This window comes from Neoarius graeffei, chromosome 24, assembly GCF_027579695.1.
Source record: "Neoarius graeffei isolate fNeoGra1 chromosome 24, fNeoGra1.pri, whole genome shotgun sequence".
Lineage (NCBI taxonomy): Eukaryota > Metazoa > Chordata > Actinopteri > Siluriformes > Ariidae > Neoarius > Neoarius graeffei.
The window spans coordinates 59,106,145-59,131,385 of record NC_083592.1 but is presented as its reverse complement, the minus strand read 5'-3'; the positions used below and the strand labels follow the sequence as shown (position 1 = coordinate 59,131,385).

General features: G+C 42.2%; 1 protein-coding gene across 10 annotated transcripts in view; it reads right to left on the bottom strand.

Moving 5' to 3' along the window:
* Positions 1-25,241, bottom strand: part of fbrsl1 (fibrosin-like 1) — a 458,282-nt gene that overhangs the window by 308,197 nt on the left and 124,844 nt on the right. For 9 of the 10 annotated variants that reach the window (XR_009651461.1, XM_060907558.1, XM_060907552.1 and 6 more), the window contains exon 4: positions 19,964-19,999. The exons of the other annotated variant lie outside the window; for it this stretch is intronic. Coding sequence is in view for 8 of the 9 variants with exons in the window: in XM_060907558.1 (XP_060763541.1) it covers positions 19,964-19,999 (36 nt within the window). In the remaining variant the exon portion in view is untranslated. The remainder of the gene's footprint in view (positions 1-19,963; positions 20,000-25,241) is intronic. 10 annotated transcript variants of the gene reach the window in all.

Genomic DNA, 25,241 nt, shown 5'->3' with positions numbered 1-25,241 from the left:
TCGCACCACAGTACCTGAGTGAACTTCTGCTCCTCTATGACCCGCCACGCCTACTTAGATCAAAAGGTGCAGGCTATCTGCTGGTACCTCGTATAGTGAAGGCTACATCAGGGGGCAGAGCCTTTTCTTACAAAGCCCCACTGTTATGGAACAGCCTTCCAAGTAATGTTCGGGAATCAGACACAGTCTCAGCATTTAAGTCTAGGCTGAAAACATATCTGTTTAGTCAAGCCTTTTATTAATGATGTTTATGAGGTAAAGGAGTAGATCTGGAGGGTCCTCAGACATAGAGTGTTTTGGTAAACTGGGATGTATGGATGCTGTCAGTCCCCACTCGCTTGCTCACTCGAGTTTGTTGACGGTGCAGTGGCTGGCTGCTTTATGTCCCGGGGCTCCCTCATGCCTGTGTTACCTTCTGGCTCTCTCCTTTTAGTTATGCTGTCATAGTTAGTTGCCGGAGTCCCTGCTTGTACTCGGTGCAATATGTATACTGTTCCTACTTATTCAGGTGACATCGGGCATACCTAACCACCTGTGTTTTCTTTCTCTCCCCCCCCACTCCAAATCTGTCCCTCTGAGTTACATGGAGTCAACAGGAAATCTTTTGGTGGAGACGGTGTGGACCTCGACTGGCTATCGTAGCCTGCAGGGAATCGGCCGTCAGACATTCTGTCGCATGTCCCAGACCCGGTGAAATGTAACTGAATTGTCTTGGCCAGCCCTAAGGGTCCCATCTGCATCTCATCATTGGTGAGGAGTGTGCTCCCATCACCCAATCAAGCATCCAGCCAGAGCAGGTCATGATATATTTTTTTTTACCATATTAACATGCCATTGTGTGTCATGCCTGATGTAAAGACTCTCGTCTCTGCGAGCCTACCACACAGATTTAATACTTGTCATTTTTAGGGCATACCTAACAACATGTTTTCTTTCTCTCTCCCCCCCCCCCCCCCCCCCCCCGTCCCTCTGAGTTACATGTTGATCCTGGGATTGAGATGCTGGCCTCTTCTGCCCCTCGGACCTGCTTGATCCATCCTGGTGCCCTGTGTCTGGTCGGAGTTTTATCGCCCCACTCCTGTGAAGGACGGCCCCATGAGGACAGTTGAGGGTTATACCTGTTAAAACTGTTAATATTATAGTCAGGCTGTCTGTTGTTGCCCAAATGAGGATGGGTTCCCTTTTGAGTCTGGTTCCTCTCGAGGTTTCTTCCTCATGTCGTCTGAGGGAGTTTTTCCTTGCCACCGTCGCCACAGGCTTGCTCATTGGGGATAGATTAGGGATAAAATTAGCTCATGTTTTAAGTCGTTCAAATTCTGTAAAGCTGCTTTGCGACAATGTTTATTGTTAAAAGCGCTGTACAAATAAACTTGATTTGATTTGATTTGCTCCTCCACATCGAGAGGAATCAGCTGAGGTGGCTCGGGCATCTCTTTCAGATGCCTCCTGGACGCCTCCCTGGGGAGGTGTTCCAGGCATGTCCCCCCGGGAGGAGGCCCCGGGGAAGACCCAGGACATGCTGGAGGAACTATGTCTCTCGGCTGGCCTGGGAATGCCTCGGTGTTCTTCCCGAGGAGCTGGCTGAGGTGTCTGGGGAAAGGGAAGTTTGGGCTTCCATGCTCAGACTGCTGCCTCCGTGACCCGGCCCCGGATAAGCGGAAGAAAATGAGATGAGATGAGAATTAAATAAATAATAAACAAAAACAATATGCAAAATAATGTATTCTGCAACGTCACACAAACATCCACTAACATGAGTTTAGTGTTTAACATGTTAAAGGTACAAAATCAAAAATGTTATAAATGTGTTATAATGAGTAAATGATGAGTGTATGATGTGTGAATGATGCGTGTATGGTGTGTTACAGTGTGTGTATGGTGTGTTATGGTGTGTGTATGATGTGTTGTGGTGTGTGCATGATGTTATGATATGTTATGTTGTGTGTATGATGTGTTGTGGTGTGTTATGGTGAGTGTACGGTGTGTGTATAATGTGTTATGGTGAGTGTATGGTGTGTGTATGATGTGTTATGTTGAGTGTACGGTGTCGGTGTGTGTATGATGTGTATATGATGTGTGTTATGGTGTGTGTATAATGTGTTATGGTGAGTGTATGGTGTGTGTATAATGTGTTATGGTGTGTGTATGGTGAGTGGATGGCGAGTGTACGGTGTGTGTATGATGTATATATGATGTGTGTTATGGTGTGTGTATAATGTGTTATGGTGAGTGTATGATGTGTGTTATGGTGTGTGTATGGTGTGTGTATGTTGTGTGTAAGATGTTATATGTTATGGTGTGTTATGGTGTGTGTATGATGTGTTATGGTGTGTGTATGGTGAGTGTATGGTGTGTGTATGATGTATATATGATGTGTGTTATGGTGTGTGTATAATGTGTTATGGTGAGTGTATGATGTGTGTTATGGTGTGTGTATGTTGTGTGTAAGATGTTATATGTTATGGTGTGTTATGGTGTGTGTATGATGTGTTATGGTGTGTGTATGGTGAGTGTATGGTGTGTGTATGATGTATATATGATGTGTGTTATGGTGTGTGTATAATGTGTTATGGTGAGTGTATGATGTGTGTTATGGTGTGTGTATGTTGTGTGTAAGATGTTATATGTTATGGTGTGTTATGGTGTGTGTATGATGTGTTATGGTGTGTGTATGGTGAGTGTATGGTGTGTGTATGATGTATATATGATGTGTGTTATGGTGTGTGTATAATGTGTTATGGTGAGTGTATGATGTGTGTTATGGTGTGTGTATGGTGTGTGTATGTTGTGTGTAAGATGTTATGATATGTTATGGTGTGTTATGGTGTGTGTATAACGGGTTATGATGTGTTATGGTGTGTATATGGTGTGCTATGGTGTGTATGATGTTATGATACGTTATGGTGTGTGTATAGTGTGCGTATGGTGTTATGATACATTATGGTGTGTGTATGGTGTGTGTAAGATGTTATGATACTGTATGGTGTGTTATGGTGAGTGTATGATGTGTTATGGTGTATATGATGTGTGTATGTTGTGTGTACGATGTGTGTATGGTGTGTGTATGGTATTATGATACGTTATGGTGTGTGTATGATGTATTATGGTGTGTTATGGTGTGTGTATGATGTGTTATGGTGTGTTATGGTGTGTGCATGATGTGTTATGGTGTGTTATAGTGTGTGTATGATGTGCATGATGTGTTATGGTGTGTGTATGATGTGCATGATGTGTTATGATGTACAGTTATGGAACAGCCTTCCAAGTAATGTTCGGGAATCAGAAACAGTCTCAGTGTTTAAGTCTCGGCTGAAAACAGATCTGTTTAGTCAAGCCTTGTGTTAATGGTGTTTATGAGGTAAAGGAGTAGATCTGGAGGGTCCTCAGACAGAGTGTTTTGGTAAACTGGGATGTATGGATGCTGTCAGTCCCCACTCGCTTGCTCACTCGAGTTTGTTGACGGTGTAGTGGCTGCTGCTTTATGTCCCGGGGCCCCTCATGCCTGTGTTCCCTTCTGACTCTCCCCTTTTAGTTATGCTGTCATAGTTAGTTTTGACGGAGTCCCTGCTTGTACTCGGTGCAATATGTATACTGCTCCTACTTATTCAGGTGACATTGGGCATACCTAACAACCTGTGTTTTCTCCCCCCCCAAATCTGTCCCTCTGAGTTACATGGAGTCAACAGGAAATCTTTTGGTGGAGAGGGTGGAGACCTTGACTGGCTATCGTAGCCTGCAGGGAATTGGCCGTCAGACATTCTGTCGCATGTCCTAGACCCGGTGAAATGTAACTGAATTGTCTTGGCCAGCCCTAAGGGTCCCATCTGCATCTCATCATTGCTGAGGAGTGTGCTCCCATCACCCAATCAAGCATCCAGCCAGAGCAGGTCATGATATTTTTTAACCATATTAACATGCCATTGTTGTGTATTATGCCTGATGTCAAGACTCTCATCTCTGCGAGCCTACCACACAGATTTAATACTTGTGTCTTTTTAGGGCATACCTAACAACATGTGTTTTCTCTCCCCCCCCCCAATCTGTCCCTCTGAGTTACATGTTGGTCCTGGGATTGAGATGCTGAACCTCTTTTGCCCCTCGGACCTGCTTGATCCATCCTGGTGCCCTGTGTCTGGTCGGAGTTTTATCGCATCGCTCCTGTGGAGGACGGCCCCATGTGGACAGTTGAGGGTTACACCTGGAGGACGCTCTGGACTCTTACAGTAATGCTTTTAAGGCTGAGACTACAGCTGACTTGCTAACTTTAGGATTGCAGTTGTCATGAACAGTTTTGCACTCAAGTTTCCATCAATGAAGAGTTTATAACATCAACGAAACTGACTTCACGTTAAAACTGTTAATATTATAGTCATGCTGTCTGTTGTTGCCCAAATGAGGATGGGTTCCCTTTTGAGTCTGGTTCCTCTCGAGGTTTCTTCCTCATGTCGTCTGAGGGAGTTTTTCCTTGCCACCGTCGCCACAGGCTTCATCATTGGGGATAGATTAGGGATAAAATTAGCTCATGTTTTAAGTCGTTCAAATTCTGTAAAGCTGCTTTGCGACAATGTCTATTGTTAAAAGCACGATACAAATAAACTTGACTTGACTTGACTTATGGTGTGTGTATGGTGTGTGTATGATGTACATGATGTGTTATGGTGTTATGGTGAGTGTATGATGTGTTATGGTGTATATGATGTGTATGATGTGTGTATGTTGTGTGTACGATGTGTGTATGGTGTGTGTATGGTATTATGATACAATACGTTATGGTGTGTGTATGGCGTGTTATGGTGTGTGTATGATGTATCATGGCGTGTGTATGGTGTGTTATGATGTGTGCATGATTTGTTATGGTGTGTTATGGTGTGTGTATGATGTGTTATGGTGTGTGTGTCTGATGTGTGTGTATGGTGTGTGTGTGTATGGTGTGTGTATGGTGTGTGTATGATGTGCATGATGTGTGTATGGTGTGTGTATGATGTGCATGATGTGTTATGGTGTGTGTATGATGTGTGTATGGTGTGTGTGTATGATGTGTGTATGGTGTGTGTATGATGTGTGTATGGTGTGTGTGTGTGTGTGTGTGTATGATGTATCATGGCGTGTGTATGGTGTGTTATGGTGTGTGCATGATTTGTTATGGTGTGTGTATGATGTATTATGGCGTGTGTATGGTGTGTATGGTGTGTGTATGATGTGCATGATGTGTTATGGTGTGTGTATGGTATGTGTGTCTGATGTGTGTGTATGGTGTGTGTGTGTGTGTATGATGTCTGTATGGTGTGTGTATGGTGTGTGTGTATGGTGTGTGTGTGATGTGCATGATGTGTTATGGTGTGTGTATGGTGTGTGTATGATGTGCATGATGTGTGTATGGTGTGTGTGTGATGTGCATGATGTGTTATGGTGTGTGTATGGTGTGTGTATGATGTGCATGATGTGTTATGGTGTGTGTATGGTGTGTGTATGATGTGCATGATGTGTGTATGGTGTGTGTATGGTGTGTGTATGATGTGCATGATGTGTTATGGTGTGTGTATGGTGTGTGTATGATGTGCATGATGTGTTATGGTGTGTGTATGATGTGTGTGTATGGTGTGTGTGTATGATGTGTGTATGGTGTGTGTATGATGTGCTCCTCCCCTCGCCCCTCGGCAGCGCGCCTCACGTTCCAATTTAACCTTGAGGTGTAACACAATGTGACGTCCCTAAACGTCTCGCGTCCTTAAATCAGCAGGAAATGCCTCAGCGGGACGCGTAATCACAGCGCCAAATTGCTAATTTCATTTCTCCCTGTCGCGTCCCTGCTCGCCGTTCGACTCCATTACTCAACGACAGCCTTTTAATGTTGCTGCCTCCCAGAGGTGCTGCATTAAAATGGAATAACTCGCCATGTAAATGAAAACAAAAACCATTACTTTTCTACTACACCCCTCCTCCTCCTTCACCCTCATCCACATTTCCTCCTCCCTCGCTCCTCTCTTCCTCTTCCATCGAGGGAAATGGAAGCTAATTGTCAGTCCATCTGGTGCGGTAATGAAGTTGGCCCCACATTCGGATGCACACGATGCTTCTTCAGATTCATCCAGAATGAGGAACATTGTCTGTGTATCAGCAGCATGTCATCACTGTGTGATTCAGCGTCAAAAATATAACGCTGTGTTCACGCTAGCGTGCAAGAAGTCGCTCATGTTGCTTGTGGGTGTGGCCTGTTACCTCTGATGAAAAACAGTAGTAGCCACACAATACTATACAAAATTATACACTACAATACAATATTATTCAATACGAACAAAACGCTATGATACGAGTATACTGATTATGATACGATACAAATATGTTACAATACGATATAATATGAACGATATGATACGATACAATACGATATGATACTGTAATATATGATTTCAATTCATAATGCAATAGTTTAATATTTAATGATGCCGTTGAATCTGCTACGATACGATTTGTTCCGTATTCACCGACCGGCACATGACCAACTCTGTTCAGAATCTGGAGTAGGCCGTTAATTTGCAAATGCTAATGACACAGAGCAATACAAATTATTTTTATTAAAATAATTTTAATTTTAAAAAATAATTAAAAAATACAAATTATTTTTAGTCAGCAGCTCTCTGCACATTTTAGAGAATGATCGATTGACAACAAATTACAAACTATTTGTATTTAAAAAGCAGCAACACTCCATCTCACTACCAGAACATGTATTTTTTCCCAACATGCTAGCTAAAAGATTCGCTAGCAACACTACTTCCTTGCTATTCTCATAATTAGCCCAGCTACAAACTGATGGAACATTTTTTACATAAGAAACCCATCCTCTGAGAATTTACGGTCAAATTTTAGCTAACTAACAACATAAAACCCCAACAAACAAACAAACCAATAATTCTAATAAACATGACCATGCTAATGACTGTACCTCAATCAACAAGAGCTGTGTTAATAACTATGCTAAGAACAATGTTAGCATGGTAATCAGTCAGTAGAAGCTAGCAAGGCATGTGAAGTAACACTGCTAGTCAATAGGAATTGTATCATTTATGTTAACAACTAACACCTCACGCTAATAACTATATTAACAACCAGATTTCAAGAATATTGAAGTAATATTAACATTTGTGCTAATCGCAATGCTAAGTCCCAGATTTTATTATGTTAGTACTGAGTAGAAGCTAGCAATTTGTAAGAGCTAATACTCGTCTCGTCTCATCTTCTTCCGCTTTATCCGGGACCGGGTCGCGGAGGCAGCAGTCTAAGCATGGAAGCCCAAACTTCCCTTTCCCCAGACACCTCGGCCAGCTCCTCGGGAAGAACACCGAGGCGTTCCCAGGCCAGCCGAGAGACATAGTCCCTCCAGCATGTCCTGGGTCTTCCCCGGGGCCTCCTCCCGGGGGGACATGCCTGGAACACCTCCCCAGGGAGGCGTCCAGGAGGCATCCGAAAAAGATGCCCGAGCCACCTCAGCTGATTCCTCTCGATGTGGAGGAGCAGCGGCTCTACTCCGAGCTCCTCCCGAGTGACTGTGCTTCTCACCCTATCTCTAAGGGAGCGCCCAGCCACCCTGCGAAGGAAACTCATTTCGGCCGCTTGTATCCGCGATCTTGTTCTTTTGGTCATTACCCAAAGCTCATGACCATAGGTGAGAGTCGGAACGTAGATTGACCGGTAAATTGAGAGCTTCGCCTTTTGGCTCAGCTCCTTCTTCACCACGACGGACCGGTAAAGCGACCGCATCACTACGGAGGCTGCACCGATCCGCCTGTCGATCTCACACTCTGTCCTTCCCTCACTCATGAACAAGATCCCGAGATACTTAAACTCCTCCACTTGAGGCAGGACTTCTCCACCAACCTGAAGAGGGCAAGCCACCCTTTTCCGGTCGAGAACCATGGCCTCGGACTTGGAGGTGCTGATTCTCATCCCAGCCGCTTCACACTCGACTGCAAACCGCCCCAGTGCATGCTGGAGGTCCTAATACTAGAATGCTGGAGAGCTAATACTAATACATGCTGGAGAGCTAATACTAGAATGCTAATAACTAGATGAAGAGTCAGGTGTCACTGAAGGAACACTGAAGAAAATGCTAGAATAATGTTTAATGTTTATAACATGTGACCCATAATGAAATCTATGCTAATATTCATGGTTAACACCCTTTTATACATATTTATATAGATGAAAAATTAGTGAGAAACAATTAATTAATAGCAATAATGAAAAATGCTAACATGGATCATATCCTGTATCTACTTTCTGGGAAAACAAGCCAAAAAATGTCGCCTACGTAGCATCTTTGATGTTTTATTTTATGCCCAAACGGAATATTAGCACAGCGTCTCCAGGGCATCATGTGTGTTATTAGCGAGCCTGGTTAGCATGCTAAGAGGTGAAGTGGGTGCTAACGGCAGGTTTAACCTCCCTGTAGAGGTGGCACCTGTGTGCTGCAGGTTTATGTGAAGATGTCCAGCTACATGGAGGCTTTCATTATGACTAGCGTACTTTGGCACAGCTAGGGGCGCTAGAAGTGTATTAATAACTCAGCAGGACAATGACGAGCCTCAAACGTGGACAATCTGTCTCTGAATTTCTCTCCATCCAATATTCGGTCCAGAGCACAGCCTCAAACATGGACACAAACACCTTCGTCTGTTACTGGAAGTCTGCTAAATACACAGAACCTTACGAGATAAAATAAATTAGGCTTTAAATCTGAGGTGAAATATAAAGAAGTGAAGACAGCATTGCTAAATAAGTGATTTTTTTGTTGTTGTTGTTGTTATAATTTGCATACAGGCTGCAATACTAGCATATGGCCTTAGCTTGCGGTCCAAACTGATTTGGCAGTAAAATGTTTAAAGCACGACTTCATTTCTTATGAAAATATAAAGGGGTCAATTCAACCAAGGTATCCTGAAATTTTTTTTTAAAATTTTGATCATTTTTAAACCACTCAAATCTACACACAAATGATAAAGAAAGCCAAAATATGCAAGCTTTAACAGCACGATTTACTGAGTTTCACCCCATTTTACTGATAGGGTCAATTTATCAAGCTTGTTTCTCATTTTGGAGCAAGTTTGAGAATTTGAAAATGACACCAAGTATCCACATCCCATATTTTGGTTTTGTTGAAAAACCAAAAGAAACTGGCACTGTAAATACCTTTCAGTGTCGTCTGTACCAATAACCCCAAAATGGAAAATTTACAAGTTGCGAGAGCTTTTTTTTTTAATTTACACCCTCACCAGCCACTTTAATAGGAGCGTGTTCTTGACTCTATAATCCCTGTTCTTGGCTGCAGGAGTGGAACCCAATGTGTTCTTCTGCTGTTGCATGCTGAGATGCTTTTCTGCTCACCACGGTTGTAAAGAGTGATTATATGAATTACTATATCCTTCCTGGCAAAAAAGCTTGAACCAATCTGGGGTGGGTTTCCCAAAAGCCTCTTAACATGAAGAGCATCTTAACTCGGAAAGACAGCCTTCATTGTGCTGCTCGCTCGACCATTTCATGATGATCTTTGTGCTGCGATGCTTTTGGGAAACCCAGGCCTGTCCATTTCCCTCTGACCCTCTCTTATCAACAAGGTGTTTGTTTCCACTCACAAAACTGTCACTCACTTGCTGATTTATTTATTTATTTTTTTTGGCACCATTCTGTGTAAACTCTAGAGACTGTTGTGTGTGAAAACCCCAGGAGATCAGCAGCTTCTGAAATACTCAAACCAGTCCATCTGGATCAAACCAACACCCATACCACAGTGAGAGAAAGTCACACTGTGAGATCACAGTTTTTCCCATTCTGATGTTTGAACATTGTGAACATTAACTGAAGCTCCTGATTTGTGTCTGCGGGATTTGATGCATCGAGCTGCTGGCGAGGGATCGGCTGATTACAGAACTGCAGATGGATGTAGGGGTGTTCCTAATAAAGTGGCCAGTGAGGGTATATTCCGTTAAGGAATTAACTCATCTTGGGCTCCAGGCATTTACATCTTCCTAGTGATGACACTCCTAAAATAACCTGACTACCAAAATGGTTCCAGAATTAAATTGTTCAATTTAGGTTCCCCCCCCAAGAGTTGAATATCCAAATGTGGGGCACCAGGCAGAAATCTGACTTTCTGTCCTGGAAGAATAGATTGTGTAGGTTAATTAATATGGAAATTGCAAATGTATATTTTTATTCCCTCATTAAAAAAAAAAAATTCATATGTAAAAAAAAAAAAAAAAAACAGTAGAGCCGTCTCCTCTAGATGGTCTAGCTTCTCGGTGAGCTAAGGCTAACAGGAAACAGTAATGCTAACATGTCAGTGTTTCACAAATTCTTCTTCCATGATGAAATGTAAACTAAGTACATTTATAAAAGCTCTTTTTGTGTGAAAATGGAGGCTGTAGTATGAGTTAGCACTAAAATCCATGCTAACATACTAATAGCCAACTAGCTCAGTTACTAGCTCTGTCCATGCTAGCATGAAGTTAGCCATTTTATTCAGCAGAACACGTTTATTAAAATGATTTTATTCCATTTTTGGAGCCAAGTATAGGCTGAGAGAGGCAGTGTGTGTGTGTGTGTGTGTGTGTGTGTGTGTGTGTGTGCGTGTGTGTGAGAGAGAGGAGATAAAAAAAAAAGTCTTGCTAACTTGCAGGAAATCTGTCAGTGCCTGCCTGTGTATATCTGTTAGCCCGAGGCTAAACCACAGAGGGGAGAGGCCTAGCATAAAAACCACAACCTGCTCTCTCTATCTCTGTTTTTATCTCTCTATCTCTCCATCTCTCTCTCTCTCATGCTAGCTGATAGATACAGGGCTAATGACACGGCATGTTCCTGTAATTAGCCTCCCACCGCTAACATCCACCGAAAAGCCTCTTGTGCACCATTTTTTTCCTTTCTTCTCAGCGCTCTCACCTCCTGCATCCTTTAACAATAATAATAATAAAAAAGTAATTGTTATTCATCCAACGTACACAGTGAAATCCCCAGTGTTGAATTAACACCCCGAGGGCTGATTTAACACCCTACTGTGTTTATTTATGTCCAGTTGGACACGAACTCTGAAAGTGTTAATTCAACACTGGGGAATTTGCTGTATACAAACTTCAGAGAAATCCATGATGTTCCATAATGTTTAAATCCTAAATGGAAGAAAACTTTGCGAATAGCCTCAGTGTTAAAGAATAACTGAATCTGTTAGCTTCCTGTCACTGTTAGTCACGTTCGCTGCATCAGATAAAATGTTATCAGTAGAACAATTCTCGTAATTGAGATTAGCGTGAAATCATGTTATCATATGCTGATAATCACTGCAATAAACAATGTGGAGAATATATTAGCCTTTTTTTAATTTCCAATGCTAACAATGACATGCTAGCAATAATATTTTCTGGATGCAGTTTTTTCTCCACACAGTTATTATTATTTAATAACATCAACACACAGTGTTAACTGAAGTGAAATATCATTTTTAAATAAATGTATACAAAAACACTGCAGGGGTATGTGTCAATTTTTGTGATGTCATACATGCTGTTGACTGGCTGAAATCATTCTCACTCCTCGTACAATGAGTAAATGGACTCATATAATGACATCTTCGTGAACACTAGCTAGCATTACACCAAAGTGCTGTTTAGCTAAATATAAATAATTCAAAGACGGTAAATAAAACTAGCAGGCTGGTGTAGCTAGAATAAGTTAGATAAATAACCAACACCTTCTGACCAATCACAATCCAGAATTCAACAGCACTGTGGTGTAAAACTGTATAGATTGTGTCACGTCACATTAATTTAATGTAAGCTAACCCCTCTCTCTCTCTCTCTCTCTCTCTCTCTCCTAAAAGGAAACAAGTTGTGGAACAGAGAAGGAAAAAACCCACTCCTAACACCTCTAAAGGTTTTGCTTGATGCTGAGGTACTGTGCTTTTAATAAAACTAACACAGGGAGTGTTACAGCGAGTGTGAATGTCTCAGGTATGACGGGGAGAGAGAGAGACAGATAGAGAGAGAGAGAGAGAGAGAGAGAGAGAGAGAGGATTATAAAAAAATAAAAGATGATAAAAACTTATTTCCTGCCCTGTGAGTCTGACAAAAAGGTGGGTGAGTGAAGCAGCCCGAGGAGACGATGTGGTGGAGAAATGAAAAATATTCGAGTGTGTGTGCATCTGCGTGTATGTGTGTGTGTGTGTGTGTGTGTGTGTTTGAGTGACAGAAAGAGAGAGAGAGAGAGAGAGAGAGAGAGAGAGAGAGACAGACAGACAGACAGACAGACAGACAGAAAGAGAACGCCGTGAGCCATGTTTAATTTCACTTTTTGTTTGGTAGGGAGGCTCTCAGGGGCCAAGTACTGCCCGAGGCTCTTTTGTCTGGTCTTTTTCTTTGCCTGAAGCAATTTCACACACACACACACACACACACACACACACACACACACACACACACACACTCCTGCTGAGACTTCACTGTAGATCTCGAGGTATTTTCCTGCGGCGGAACACGTTCTCTACAAACACAACCATGATGTCAAAGACACACTGCTTTTACACTATTACAGAGACACTGATAAATCCAGCACACACTAACCGTTCTTCCACCATAACCCTACTGTGCTAACTGCCCCGTACAAACCACCGCCCACTAACTGCCTCACAATTACCACTGTGCCCTATCCGCCTTGCACTAACTGCTCTGTACAAACCGTCTTACAATAACATACTCACGCTAGCCTACTCACACTAACCAACTCGCGCTAACCGCCTCATAATTAACACTGTGCACTAACCACCTCGCACTAACTGCCCCATACAAACCGCCTCACAATAACATACTCACGCTAACCTACTCACGCTAACCAACTCGCGCTAACCGCCTTACAATAACATACTCGTACTAGCCTACTCACACTAACCTACTCACGCTAACCAACTCGCCCTAACTGCCTTACAGTTGCCACTGTGCGCTAACCGCCTTGCACTAACTGCCCCGCACAAACTGCCTGACAATAACTGACTCACGCTAACTGACTCGCACTTACCGCTCCTCCGCCCTAACCCCACTGTGCTAACTGCACTGCACTAAACCACCTCGCAATAACTGCTTCACAATTACCACCTCTCAATAATCGCCCTGCGTTAACCGCCCCACACTAACCACCTCACAATAGCTGCCTCATGCTCACTGACTCGCACTAGCCATGTCTGGACTGTGTTTTTAAAAAGCAATTCTAAAGTTGGTGCAAAATGTTTTTGTGAATCTGTACTTGTGTGTGTGTTCAAACTCATTATATTTAAGAAACATATCACATAACAAATAAAATATCACACATCAGCTTAATCACTCATAACATTTGCATGAATTAATTAGCATGAGTTTGGCAAAAAAATTAATTGACAACAAAAAAAAATCTTCAGGATACAAACTGAGAACTGAAACTTATTATTATTATTATTATTATTATTATTATTAATCAGGGGAATCTTTATAAACTGCAGAGTTGTATAAACCCCAGCAGAGACAGAAACAGAGATTCGCTTTTGTGTTATTAATGAACATGTTATGTTTCAACGGCATACACACACACACACACACACACACACACACAAGAAAAATGTGGTCTGAATGTATAAAGAGTCTGCGCTGGAAAATCCCGCTGCTAATTGAACAGATCTGGCAGAGGTAGAGTTGAGTTCCGTGTTAAATGGCGGTGGTTGTGCGAGGCTGTTGGTTTTAATGTAGTGTATTTCCCCGCGGCCCCAAGCGCCGCGCCTTTACAACACCGGAGAGAGCCAAGCGCTACGCCTACGGCCACATTAATAAACTACACAGCTATAAATCCACGTGATTTATTGAGCTCCTTTAGCGTGTAATCACAACGGCACAACGGCTAAAAACAGGAGCTGGAGAGGAGATGAGTGTGGAAATGTTCCTCTGAGAGAAACCGTCAGATTCACTGCTGCTGAAACACACAGCTATGTTCCAAACTTGTTCACACACCCAAGCACAAAATAATAAATATTAAAGACGTAATAAAACATTTGCTGCACTCACCGCTGGACGATTCGATACAGATCGATATGAAGATAAAATGACATCAGGCACTTTTCCGACAGTATCAACAGGACCACTGGAACACCAATGCTTTGTTTTGATCTGTTCAGCTCCAGAATTATTGGCACCCTTCATTAAAAATGCAACGAATGCTAATCAAAGGAGTGAGGTTTAAATTTAGTATAATAGGGTAAGAGTACATTAGCTAACTTAGTAAAATGTATTTAAGCTGAGCTTCAGTTCTGAGTGTAATGGATGCTGGGGACTCTCACAAGCTGAGTTATGTAATGACTTAGTTAGTTAGTTAACTGCTAACCTGCCAACTTGGTAAGCTTGCAGAGTGATTAAGACCAATTCATTAGCATCACAGAGAGATGATATTTACAATTATATTACAGACCAGAATAAAGACACTGATTTCATGAAGAAGCAAATATTAAAAAAAAAAAAACTTTCTTTGATGCAGGAATGTTGGCTGGAATTCAAAAAACCATCTTGGCAATAAAAATAGTCACAAATTGAAACTGAATCATATTTCATGAAAACGACTCTGAATCATATTGTATCAAAATGATTCAAAACATATCATATCAAAACAACTCTGACATGTATTTATGGAATTGGCTGTGAATCGTATTGTATTGTATCCTATCTTAACCCCAAAACACACACACACACATGTATGTAAGTGGAGGTTTAATTTACACCCTGGCCTTAGCTGGATAATGATATCAAGTTGTAATTTGCTGATGCAAATGGCGAGCTATAATAGGCGATAAAAGCAGCAGTGCTACACAGTAGAATCGCCGAACACCCTGAGCATTCATTAACTCCCTCATTAAGCCGTTCAAGTCCACGTTAAGAGCTTTCCGAGAGGGAAGCGGTGTGTAATCGAGGTCTGATTGCGCTCCAGCACGTGTACCGCAGCACGCTCGTTTATATTCAGTACTCTGTTTTGGCTGAAAGCTTCAGAGAAATGAACGCTAATCTAATGGAGGCGATGTGAGAGCGGAGAACCCACAGCGGAGCCGTTAGCTGCCGTAATGTACAGCAGAGCCGTAATTAACGCCTATAAGTTAAGCATGCGGGGCCATAAACCATCCATCAGCACTGCTGTAGATAATAATACAGCTAAATGCACCATTTATCATACAGCTGCATGAGCCACATCCTCATTCCGCCCACTGGCATGGCCAACGGGGGCGGAGCTTAGATTCAACCTGATCAGCCAATCACAAGCTTCATCATATGACAGTAGTAAACCACTGGTTTCATTAAACATTATAGTAATTAGCATAATATTCACTAGCATGGTAAAGAATCTTTTATAACTTGTTAACTTCAAATAGTTTCTGCAGGAAAGGAAACATTTAACGTTTTGCTAACTCACTAGCTAGCTAATGTTAGCAGAGTGCTCCATTCATGCTGCTAGTTAGTTTATCTTAAATTGCTAAATTATTATATCATGTAATTAAAACCAAATCAGCTCTGAATTAAAACAGCTCTAAAATTGAAGCTCATCAAACTGACTCTGAATCATAATGTATCGAATCAGTTCTGAATCATATCATATTAAAATGGCCCTGAATTATGTACAGTGGTATGAGTCGTATCATACTGAAATGACTCTGAATCACATTACATCAAGATGTTTCTTTATTAAAATGGTATTGTGTCATATCAAAATGACTATGAATCAAATCTCATCAAACGACTCTGAATCAGACTGAGACAGCACATAATCACACTGAATCGACTCTTAATCGTAGCTTATCGATGTGACTGAATCAGCGGTTGCTTTTAATGAAACTTTGACACACAGATCACGTATCTGACGGAAACAAAACTGTTTTCCTTCAGCGTTTGAGTCAGGGCTGTGCAAAGTTCATGCTCATCTAAGAGATAAAATATTACGATGAAAAACCCCAGGCTTTAAACGGTCAGCCATTTTGCTCCTGTGTGCAGTAATTAAACGGCACTCTTACCGCCTCACATGTAAAAAAACGACTCATTAGAGCGAGGCCGAAATGACGAGCTCTTCTAAAGCATGCACAAACCAAGAGGGAAAATAAAAGCCCCTTTTTGCATATGCATTAGCTCTAAATTGGACACAGGCCTTGGGACAAATATTTCTGTCCTCAGATCTTGGTTTGGAGAGCACTTCACGTCACGTCGGTGAATAATTAGCACTAAAAGAGTGTTAAGGAGCGGAGACGCAATCGAGAGGCGATTCACATATGAACTGCACTTGAGAAGTTTCTCAGCCTTCCTCAAGATGTCGGCTTTATTCACACCGTGGCTTGTGCGTGCGTGCGTGTGTGTGTGTGTGTGTGTGTGTGTGTGTGTGTGTGTGTGCTACTATTCAGAGTGAAAAGCTCTTTCTCACATGATGCTAACTCGGTGCTGTGCAGTCAGTGGAAAATAGCTGCAAACCGCCATTGAGCATCAGCTCTCTGAGGCCTCTTTATGTGTGTGTGAGTGTGTGTGAGCGTCTCGCATCCTGTGGAGGGCCCTGAGGCTGTGTGTGGTGTGTATAAGTGTGTGTGTGGGGGGCCTCACAGCTCTCATGTTTATCTGTGTGACTGATGGACTCTCGGCCTGCTGAGGTGAGCACGAGTTTTTATCTAGTGTTCACAGCACAGCTCAGCTTCCCCTCGTGTGTGTGTGTGTGTGTGTGTGTGAGGTGTCATTCACACAGAGATAAACAAATAGGGCTTTCATGCAAGAGCACAACCCACCAAGATATAGAAACACACACACACACACACCTCAACGTCAGAGAAAGTCTTAGAGAACAGTGACAAGGACGAGTTGTCGTGCATTCACCAGCTCCACAGTTCTTATAATCTATAACCCCTGTGTGTGTGTGTGTGTGTGTGTGTGTGTGTGTGTGTGTGTGTGTGTGTGTGTGTGTGTGTGTGCGCGTGTGTGTGCAGATAAGAGCAGTGAGAAACTAAATCTGAATCTCTGAATCATATCATACTGTAATGGGTTGTAAAATGTTATGTATTGAAACAGCTCTGAATCCAATCATATCTAAACGACTCAGAGTTGTTTTGTAATGGAACAATCTGAATCATACTGAAATGACTCTGAATCGTCTCATATGAAAACAGCTCAGATGATTTCAGTGAGTTAAAAGCATTTCTTTATGAAGGAATAAAAAACTTTTCTGAGAATGTGCTCAGCCCCGTCCCTTTTCCACAATTTTATTTTATTTATTTATTTGCTTTTTTTGGATAGCCGTGTGCAGGGCAGAATTGAATCAAACCACAAAGCAAATGAATCAAAAGTATTCATTTCACTTTGAATCAGATTATTTTTAAATTGATTTTATCCATACTTAAAAACTGATTTATGATCAAAGAGAAATAAAAGATGAGAAATTTAAAGAAGTAGTAACATTGATTGGTGGAAGGATGATGTGACCCCGCCTCCTGTCATCACAAAAACGTGGGCTGTGTTTAAAACAGTGTAATAGAACCATTTTGTCTCTTTACAGCATCAGAGCATCAGATTAGAGAACATTAATCGGGACTCGAGCATTCTCTCTCTCTCTCTCTCTCTCTCTCTCTCTCTCTCGGGTTCCTGTTCTCTCTCTCTCTCAGGTTCCTGTTCTCTCTCTCTCTCGCTCTCTCTCTCTCTCGCTCTCTCTCTCTCTCTCTCTCTTGGGTTCCTGTTCTCTCTCTCTCTCTCTCTCTCTCTCTCTCAGGTTCCTGTTCTCTCTCTCTCTCTCTCTCTCTTGGGTTCCTGTTCTCTCTCTCTCTCTCTCTCTCTCTCTCTCTCTCTCGGGTTCCTGTTCTCTCTCTCTCTCTCTCTCTCTCTCTCTCAGGTTCCTGTTCTCTCTCTCTCTCTTGGGTTCCTGTTCTCTTTCTCTCTCTCTCTCTCTCTCTCTCGGGTTCCTGTTCTCTCTCTCTCTCTCTCTCTCTCTCTCTCTCTCAGGTTCTCTCTCTCTCTCTCTCTCTCTCTTGGGTTCCTGTTCTCTTTCTCTCTCTCTCTCTCTCTCTCTTGGGTTCCTGTTCTCTCTCTCTCTCTCTCTCTCTCTCTCTCTCTCTCTCTCTCGGGTTCCTGTTCTCTCTCTCTCTCTCAGGTTCCTGTTCTCTCTCTCTCTTTCTCTCTCTCTCGGGTTCCTGTTCTCCCTCTCTCTCTCTCTCTCAGGGGGAATTTGGGTTCCTCCAGGACACCAGAGGTATTTTCCGAGTCTCTCACCTTCATGACAGTGTGAGATTGAGGCTGAATGCACACAGCCACTGGGAAAACCACAAACACAACAGACATACTCTGAATATTTAATATTAATGAGTGATTAATGAATATTGATGAGTGATTAATGTTATATACGTAGAGTAGCTGGAATAAATCTGAATAATGAAAGTCCACTTTGTGACTAAAGTGAAACAGTTAACTAGATAAATGTATTTCAGGAACGTTAAGCTAATTGGGACGAGGACATGTGACTGGCTGTGTGCATATTTGCATATTCATTCATATGCATATATACTGGCTAGTTTAATGAGGATAAATGTATCGAGGTGTTCCTGAGCTAATTTTTGTCATTTGAATATTCGTTTATTGTACATAAATTATGTTAATGCTCTAAAACTGTTTCACAGTATTAAAATAGTTATTAAATGACTTAATAATGAATGATTACATTAAATATTCTGTGTAAAACTTTTCTTTTCACACGACCGTGTCGTATTTGGTTTCTTTTTTAAAAATCTCTCAGGTTGCAGTAGAGTTTGTGTTTCATAAACACACACTTGACATTTGACATGGAGTGTGTGAGGGAATTGTGTGTGTGTGTGTTTTGTTCCCTTGAGATGACAGCAGGAGTGTAAATAAATAAAATCTCGGTGGGAGTTCAGCGCCCGTGTCACACTCATGCCACACTGATGTTATTTATACACAACATAAAGCTCCTTCACTGTCACACACTCGTAAATATGTGGACTTTATATAAACAGATTCACACACACACACACACACACACACACACACACACACACACACACACACACACACACACGTGTCTTCTCTGACAATATACACCATCAGAGTATCTAGCACATTTATGCTAAGCTGGAGTGTGTGTGTGTGTGTGTGTGTGTGTGTGTGTGTGTGTGTGTGTGTGTGTGTGTTATGTAAATCAGTGTGCAGTGTATTTGACATAACATTTCCATCAAGTGTCACCTTTCAGAGTGATAAAAGAAGTGAAATCTTCACATAAACACCATCACCAGTCTACTGTGGGTGTGTCCCAATCCACACCCTGTTCACTACTCACTATGAGCCGTGTTCAGAGAAGGTCAAATCCAAAAGTATCTACGTGAGGAAAGTTCCCGGTATTCAGAGTCGGGTTACACAGTTGATGAAGTGGATTTTCTTTAGACAAAATTTCTAAAATGGATTCCATTTTAGACAAACTCCGCCCCTTTATGCGTAACTCTCGCATATCGTAGTGCTCCAGTGCGTAGTTACGTCTGAGCTCTGAGAGCTGAAGTGTGTAATGTCAGTACTAAATCCTCACTGTGCTCTGAATACGGCTCATGACTAACAGTATTGTTAACAATGTGGAGATCAGCACACGGCTGCGTCTGACTTCAGCAGATCTGATTCTTCAGGAACAAAAGAGCAACGCGGAGGAAGCATCAGCATTCACATCAAACCTCACACACATACACACAGAGCCATAGCCACACCTCCTCTGCAAATGAAACGGCCCATAAATATACAGAAAGGGCCCATTTACCCAGAATGCACTGGGACACCTTCGGCAATTTAATCAGATCATCATCAAAGAGTAATGACAGTAATATCACTGTTTCACCATCACTCTCGTTAACATAATTAAAACCGTCCACCGCCGAGAGAGGAAATGTCACACTTACCGAATAACCACGTCCTGACAGAGAGTGTGTGGAGCTCTGCAGAGAGAGAGAGAGAGAGAGAGAGAGAGAGAGAGACCTTCAACTAGTCTTTATTGACACAACAATTTTAGTTGATACAATTTTGATTCATCTGACAAGCATATGAACAAATACAACAAATAAACAAATAAAATGAACAATTCAATCACAATTTGGTAAAACTTTAACAGTATATGTATATACACATACTAATATTCTTGTGCCACAATTGACAGTCTGTTATTTATATCGTCATTTAAAAAGACAGAAGCAAAGATTCATCAGACACACAACATAACACGTCTCCTCGTCCCACATTTCAACAAACTCATCTACACCAGGTCATTTTATAATAAACAAATTCTATTTTCAGCCGAGCTGCCACTAGACCTTTGGTCATGAGAACAGAATCGACCGACCCTGATCCCAGCATTTTGTTTCTCCTTGTGAGCCAAATGCTCATTTTAGCCTCATCAGAAAGTTAAGACTAATTTTCCTTCGTTTTGATGCACTGTATTTTAAACTGAAAATGAAAGTTGCCTCGCTCAGCTCCTCTTCAAATTCCCTGAACCATTCCTTCAGTAAACCAAATAAGCTTCTTAACCTTCCGCACTTTAGCCATAAATGTTGCAGTGTTTCCTCGTCCTGGCACTGCTTCTGTCTCTTGAACCTGCTCGGTTTGCTGGGCGTTTCCCCCTGACTGGGCTGGGGACTGTTTGGGACAGTGTTTACTTCTTGCTCGTCCTCGGTCATGGCTTCACTTCTGGGTGTTTCCACCGCAGATGCCCCCTCAGTGCCTGGCTGAGCCACGCCCCCTGGTGTCTCCGCCGCAGGTGTCCCCTCAGTGTGAGTCTGAGACTCGATCCTGACCCGAGAGGAGCTGCCCTCCCCGGCCTCGGTGTCTAAACCTGAGTTTCTGTCCGCGGTCTCACTCTCCACTTGCGCTTATGTCCAACCTCCCCATGCTCAAAACATTTCATATTTCCAGAACTAGCGTACACCATGTAATACCCCTCCTCATATTTCACCCTAAATGAGATTTCCAGTGATGGAGAGTTGAGGAATATAAACCTGTCTCCGCAGAGACTGAACATGCTGCAGCTTCGGGTCTTTACAGCCGAGGTGAACAGTTTTAAATCCGCTCGCGAGCTTCCCAAACCGCTGTAACTCTCTCCAGCGCTTCGTTAGGGATGAAGGGAGGCGCTCCCTCCTGATACGGTCGCTCTAGTGGTCGGTACAGCTAGCGGAGAAACTACAACTAAACTATCATCTAAAATAACACCACTTTCAGCCAAGGAACAAACCAAACGCTCCTCTCTCAAAAACACCACCACAGCTTTATTCATTCTTGAGCCATAGAAAATATTTTTATGACCCACTTTTTCACCAACAGCAAGTAAAACATCCTCAACAGTAAAGCGCGGGTCAGCCGCGATCCTGACCCTGTGTCTGACTGACACGGGCGGCGAACCTCCACCAGGGAGGGACGCCATCCTGCACACCACCAAACTCCGACTGACTACTCCTCCGCCACTTTCTAATAATCAAAACCAAAATCAAAGGAATATTTTCTTACCTTGTCATACAGTAAAGGGGAAAAAAGAGAAAGCGTAGAAAAGCAATGAAATATTTCAAAACAAGCAAAAACTCATTCATCGCTTTCACTCACACTCACACACCCAAACTCCCAGCATGCAGTGCAGAGAGAGAGAGAGGGGGGGGGAGAGTGTGGGAGAGAGAGAGAGAGAGAGAGAGAGAGAGAGAGAGAGAAATAGACATAGAGACAGAAACAGAGAGAGAGACAGAGAGAGAGAAATAGACAGAGAGACAGAAACAGAGAGAGAGACAGAGAGAAAGAAATAGAGAGACAGAAAGAGAGAGAGAGATACAGAAATAGAGAGAGAGAGACAGAGAGATAGATACAGAAATAGAGAGAGAGCTGACCTTTAAGATGTGACAGAGACATGATGAAGCTGCATCACTTTAATATCAATATTCACATTAACCTTTTCCCTCCCCTCATTCACCCACACACCTCCATCTCTCTCTCTCTCTCTCTCTCTCTCTCTCTGGACAAATTGGTGCTCAGGGTCATATTTTTGACTTCCTCTGTCACACACTGCTGCAGAAATATGGCTGTAAAATGGCATGTGCATATTATCAAGAATTTTTTTTTTCTATATTTTATAATCTGTAGTCTTCACCTCTCAAACCCGCTCACCTTCACTCAGGGCCGCTGCTGCATTAGTGTCACACACAGAGTCCAAAAAATCTAAATGATTTTTTTAAAAAGTCAAAATTTTTTCGATATCTTTGTTATTTTTGTGTGTTTGTGCCTCAGCCTCGTTATTGCATCAGCGTGTCCGTGAGGAGCCCGTCCGGGATAACAACTCATCACCACATCACACTGATGCCGCTGTTCCCAACTACAGGTACATTTCTATTTATTTATTTAATTTCCCACATTCGTCACACTTTTTTATCTGTTTGTAGTGAAACGTTTTAGTTCCTGTTCTCATGTGCAGAACATTAGTGCATGAAATGTTATCATTACGGTGATGAACTCTGGGGCTCCATGTTGTGCATCAAGCTAATGAAACACATAAATAAAAAACGCTAGCTTATAAAACCGAGTACGTTTTAGTTATCAATGTATACACACGACATGAAAAAAACAAACAGCAGTGAGGAAAGCTGTTCACATGTACACGCCATTTCTCACATGAAGGCAGTGAGAATTGTGTAGCTGAAGTTACATTCCTTCATCGTTAACTAGCTGAATTCCTCCTTGGCTAGCATGCTAGGCAGGATGCTTGCTAACTATGCAGCATGACAACACTGTGGTACCAGCGGTCACGCCCACTCAACGGAATAAAATTCAAACTGAACACAGACTATAAACTGTTTAGCTAAAGTTAGCAAGTGTTCATCTCTAAATTCCACTTTATTGCGAAGATGTTAGTGAACATGGCTGCTGTTTGTTGCTATCTACTCGGAGGAAAATAGCACAAAAAACCCACCACAACATTCCAGATGCCTGAGTTGTTCTGTTAAGAGTCTGAAATAAAACTTTTAATCGATGCTAACACCACAGAGAAGGTCAGCATTTTGATGCGATTCATCATAACATCGTAATCAGGTCAATCAGTGGACTGATATTTCAGGAAACACTCTTAATTTTTATTTACTTATCTAATAAACGCCCCGTGTGTGTGTGTGTGTGTGTGTGTGTGTGTGTGTCCCCTCTCTCATCTTAAATTCGAGGTTTTAAATGTTTCTCCTTATTTTTGTGTTCAAAGACACACAGCTGGAGTCTGATGTTTCCTGTAGTGTTTAATGTTAGATGATTTTTTTCGTGATGCTCGTGTTTGGTTTTTTTTTGTCGTGTGAGTAACGTTAGTGAGATCAGGCCCTGTCCTATGACATGCAGGAACTCAATCACATGCTGTGTGTCAGTCACGTCTGGAGCTGTGGCTGGTCCCCAGTTCAACTGGAGAAACCAAAGAACCTGGAGGAACCTTCAGCCGTCAGTGAACTGTTTTTTTGGAGGTTCTGAGAAGAGAACCGTGAGCAGCACAGACGTTGGAACACGGCGGTTCTGCCGGGACTCTGCATGAAACTCTGTGGTTTTCTCTTCAACTCTTTAAAATGTGTTGCATGTGCTCGATTTTAAATATTACAGGGCAACAGCAGGCACACAGTCAGACTTTAAAACACAGCAGGTAGTGTTTTTGGAAAAGAAAGATTTCATAGTGTGAGTATTGTTTCGGGCTGGCATGGTCACACTGTCTCATTCAACAACAACAACAACAACAACAGCAGTGACAACAGTGACAACAACAACATCGACAGCAACAACAGCAACAACAACAACAGCAACAACAACAACAACAGCAGTGACAACAGTGACAACAACAACATCGGCAGCAACAACAACAACAGCAACAACAACAACAACAACAGCAACAACAACAACAGTAACAACAACAACAGCGACAACAACAACAACAACAACAACAGTAACAGCAACAACAGCAACAACAAATCAATAACAGCAACAACAACAACAACAACAGCAACAACAACAGTAACAGCAACAACAGCAAATCAATAACAGCAACAACAACAACAACAACAACAGCAACAACAACAGTAACAGCAACAACAGCAAATCAATAACAGCAACAACAACAACAACAGCAACAACACAAAACAGCAGCAACAACAACAGTAACAACAACAACAGCAACACCAACAACAGTAAGAGTAATAACATCAGCAACAACAGCAAATCAATAACAGCAACAACAACAACAACAGCAACAACAACAACAGTAACAACATCAACTACAACAGCAACACCAACAACAGTAAGAGTAATAACATCAGCAACAACAAAAACAACAGCAGCAACAACAGTAACAATAACAACAGCAACAACATCAGTAACAACAACAACAGCAACAACAAATCAATAACAGCAACAACAACAGAAACAACACAAAACAGCAGCAACAACAGCAACAACAGTAACAGCTACAACCGTAACCGTGACAGTAATAACAGCAGCAAGAACAGCAGCAGTAAGAGCAGTGTGAGCAGAACAGTGAATTCTCTCACTGAAACACTTCATTAACGCTACAGGATTGTTTACATGCAGCTTTTCCTCTCAAATCCTGATCGCATGTTTATTATGTTTTTAATCCAATGATTTACGATTCTTAGTTGCATGTCTTACTTTTGTTCTCTACAATAGACACTGAAATGAGCAATAATTAACCAACTAACTAACGAAGATTTGAAATGTGACCCGTTTTATTAACAGCTTATCCGCCAATTCAAGGAGGACCCTGGGTCAGATTCCTGCTGCAAGGCATCATAGGTAAACCATGCTCCCGAAGTCCACAGCGGTGTCAATTCAACTCTTCATCTATTAACTAACAGAAGAGGTTATAAAATGGCCAAGGGGACCTGACGAAGGGGAAGTGGCCGAGTGGACGAGGATTAGAGTGCCGTCCGGGGTCAAACCAGCACAGTCAGAACGGATGTTAATTGGATGTTCGAGGTCTCGCTCCCTGGTGGTTGGTTCCTCTCAGCTGGAGGAATTACTACAGGACTGAAGATCAAGATCCCTCCCTCCCTCCCTCCCTCCCTCATTTATTCCCTTCCTCCATTTTCTCCCTCGTTTTTCCGCTTTCCTCTTTTTGTCGATTGGCAATTTGTGGCCACGTCTCGGGGGGAGGAGGAGGGGAGGGGGTTT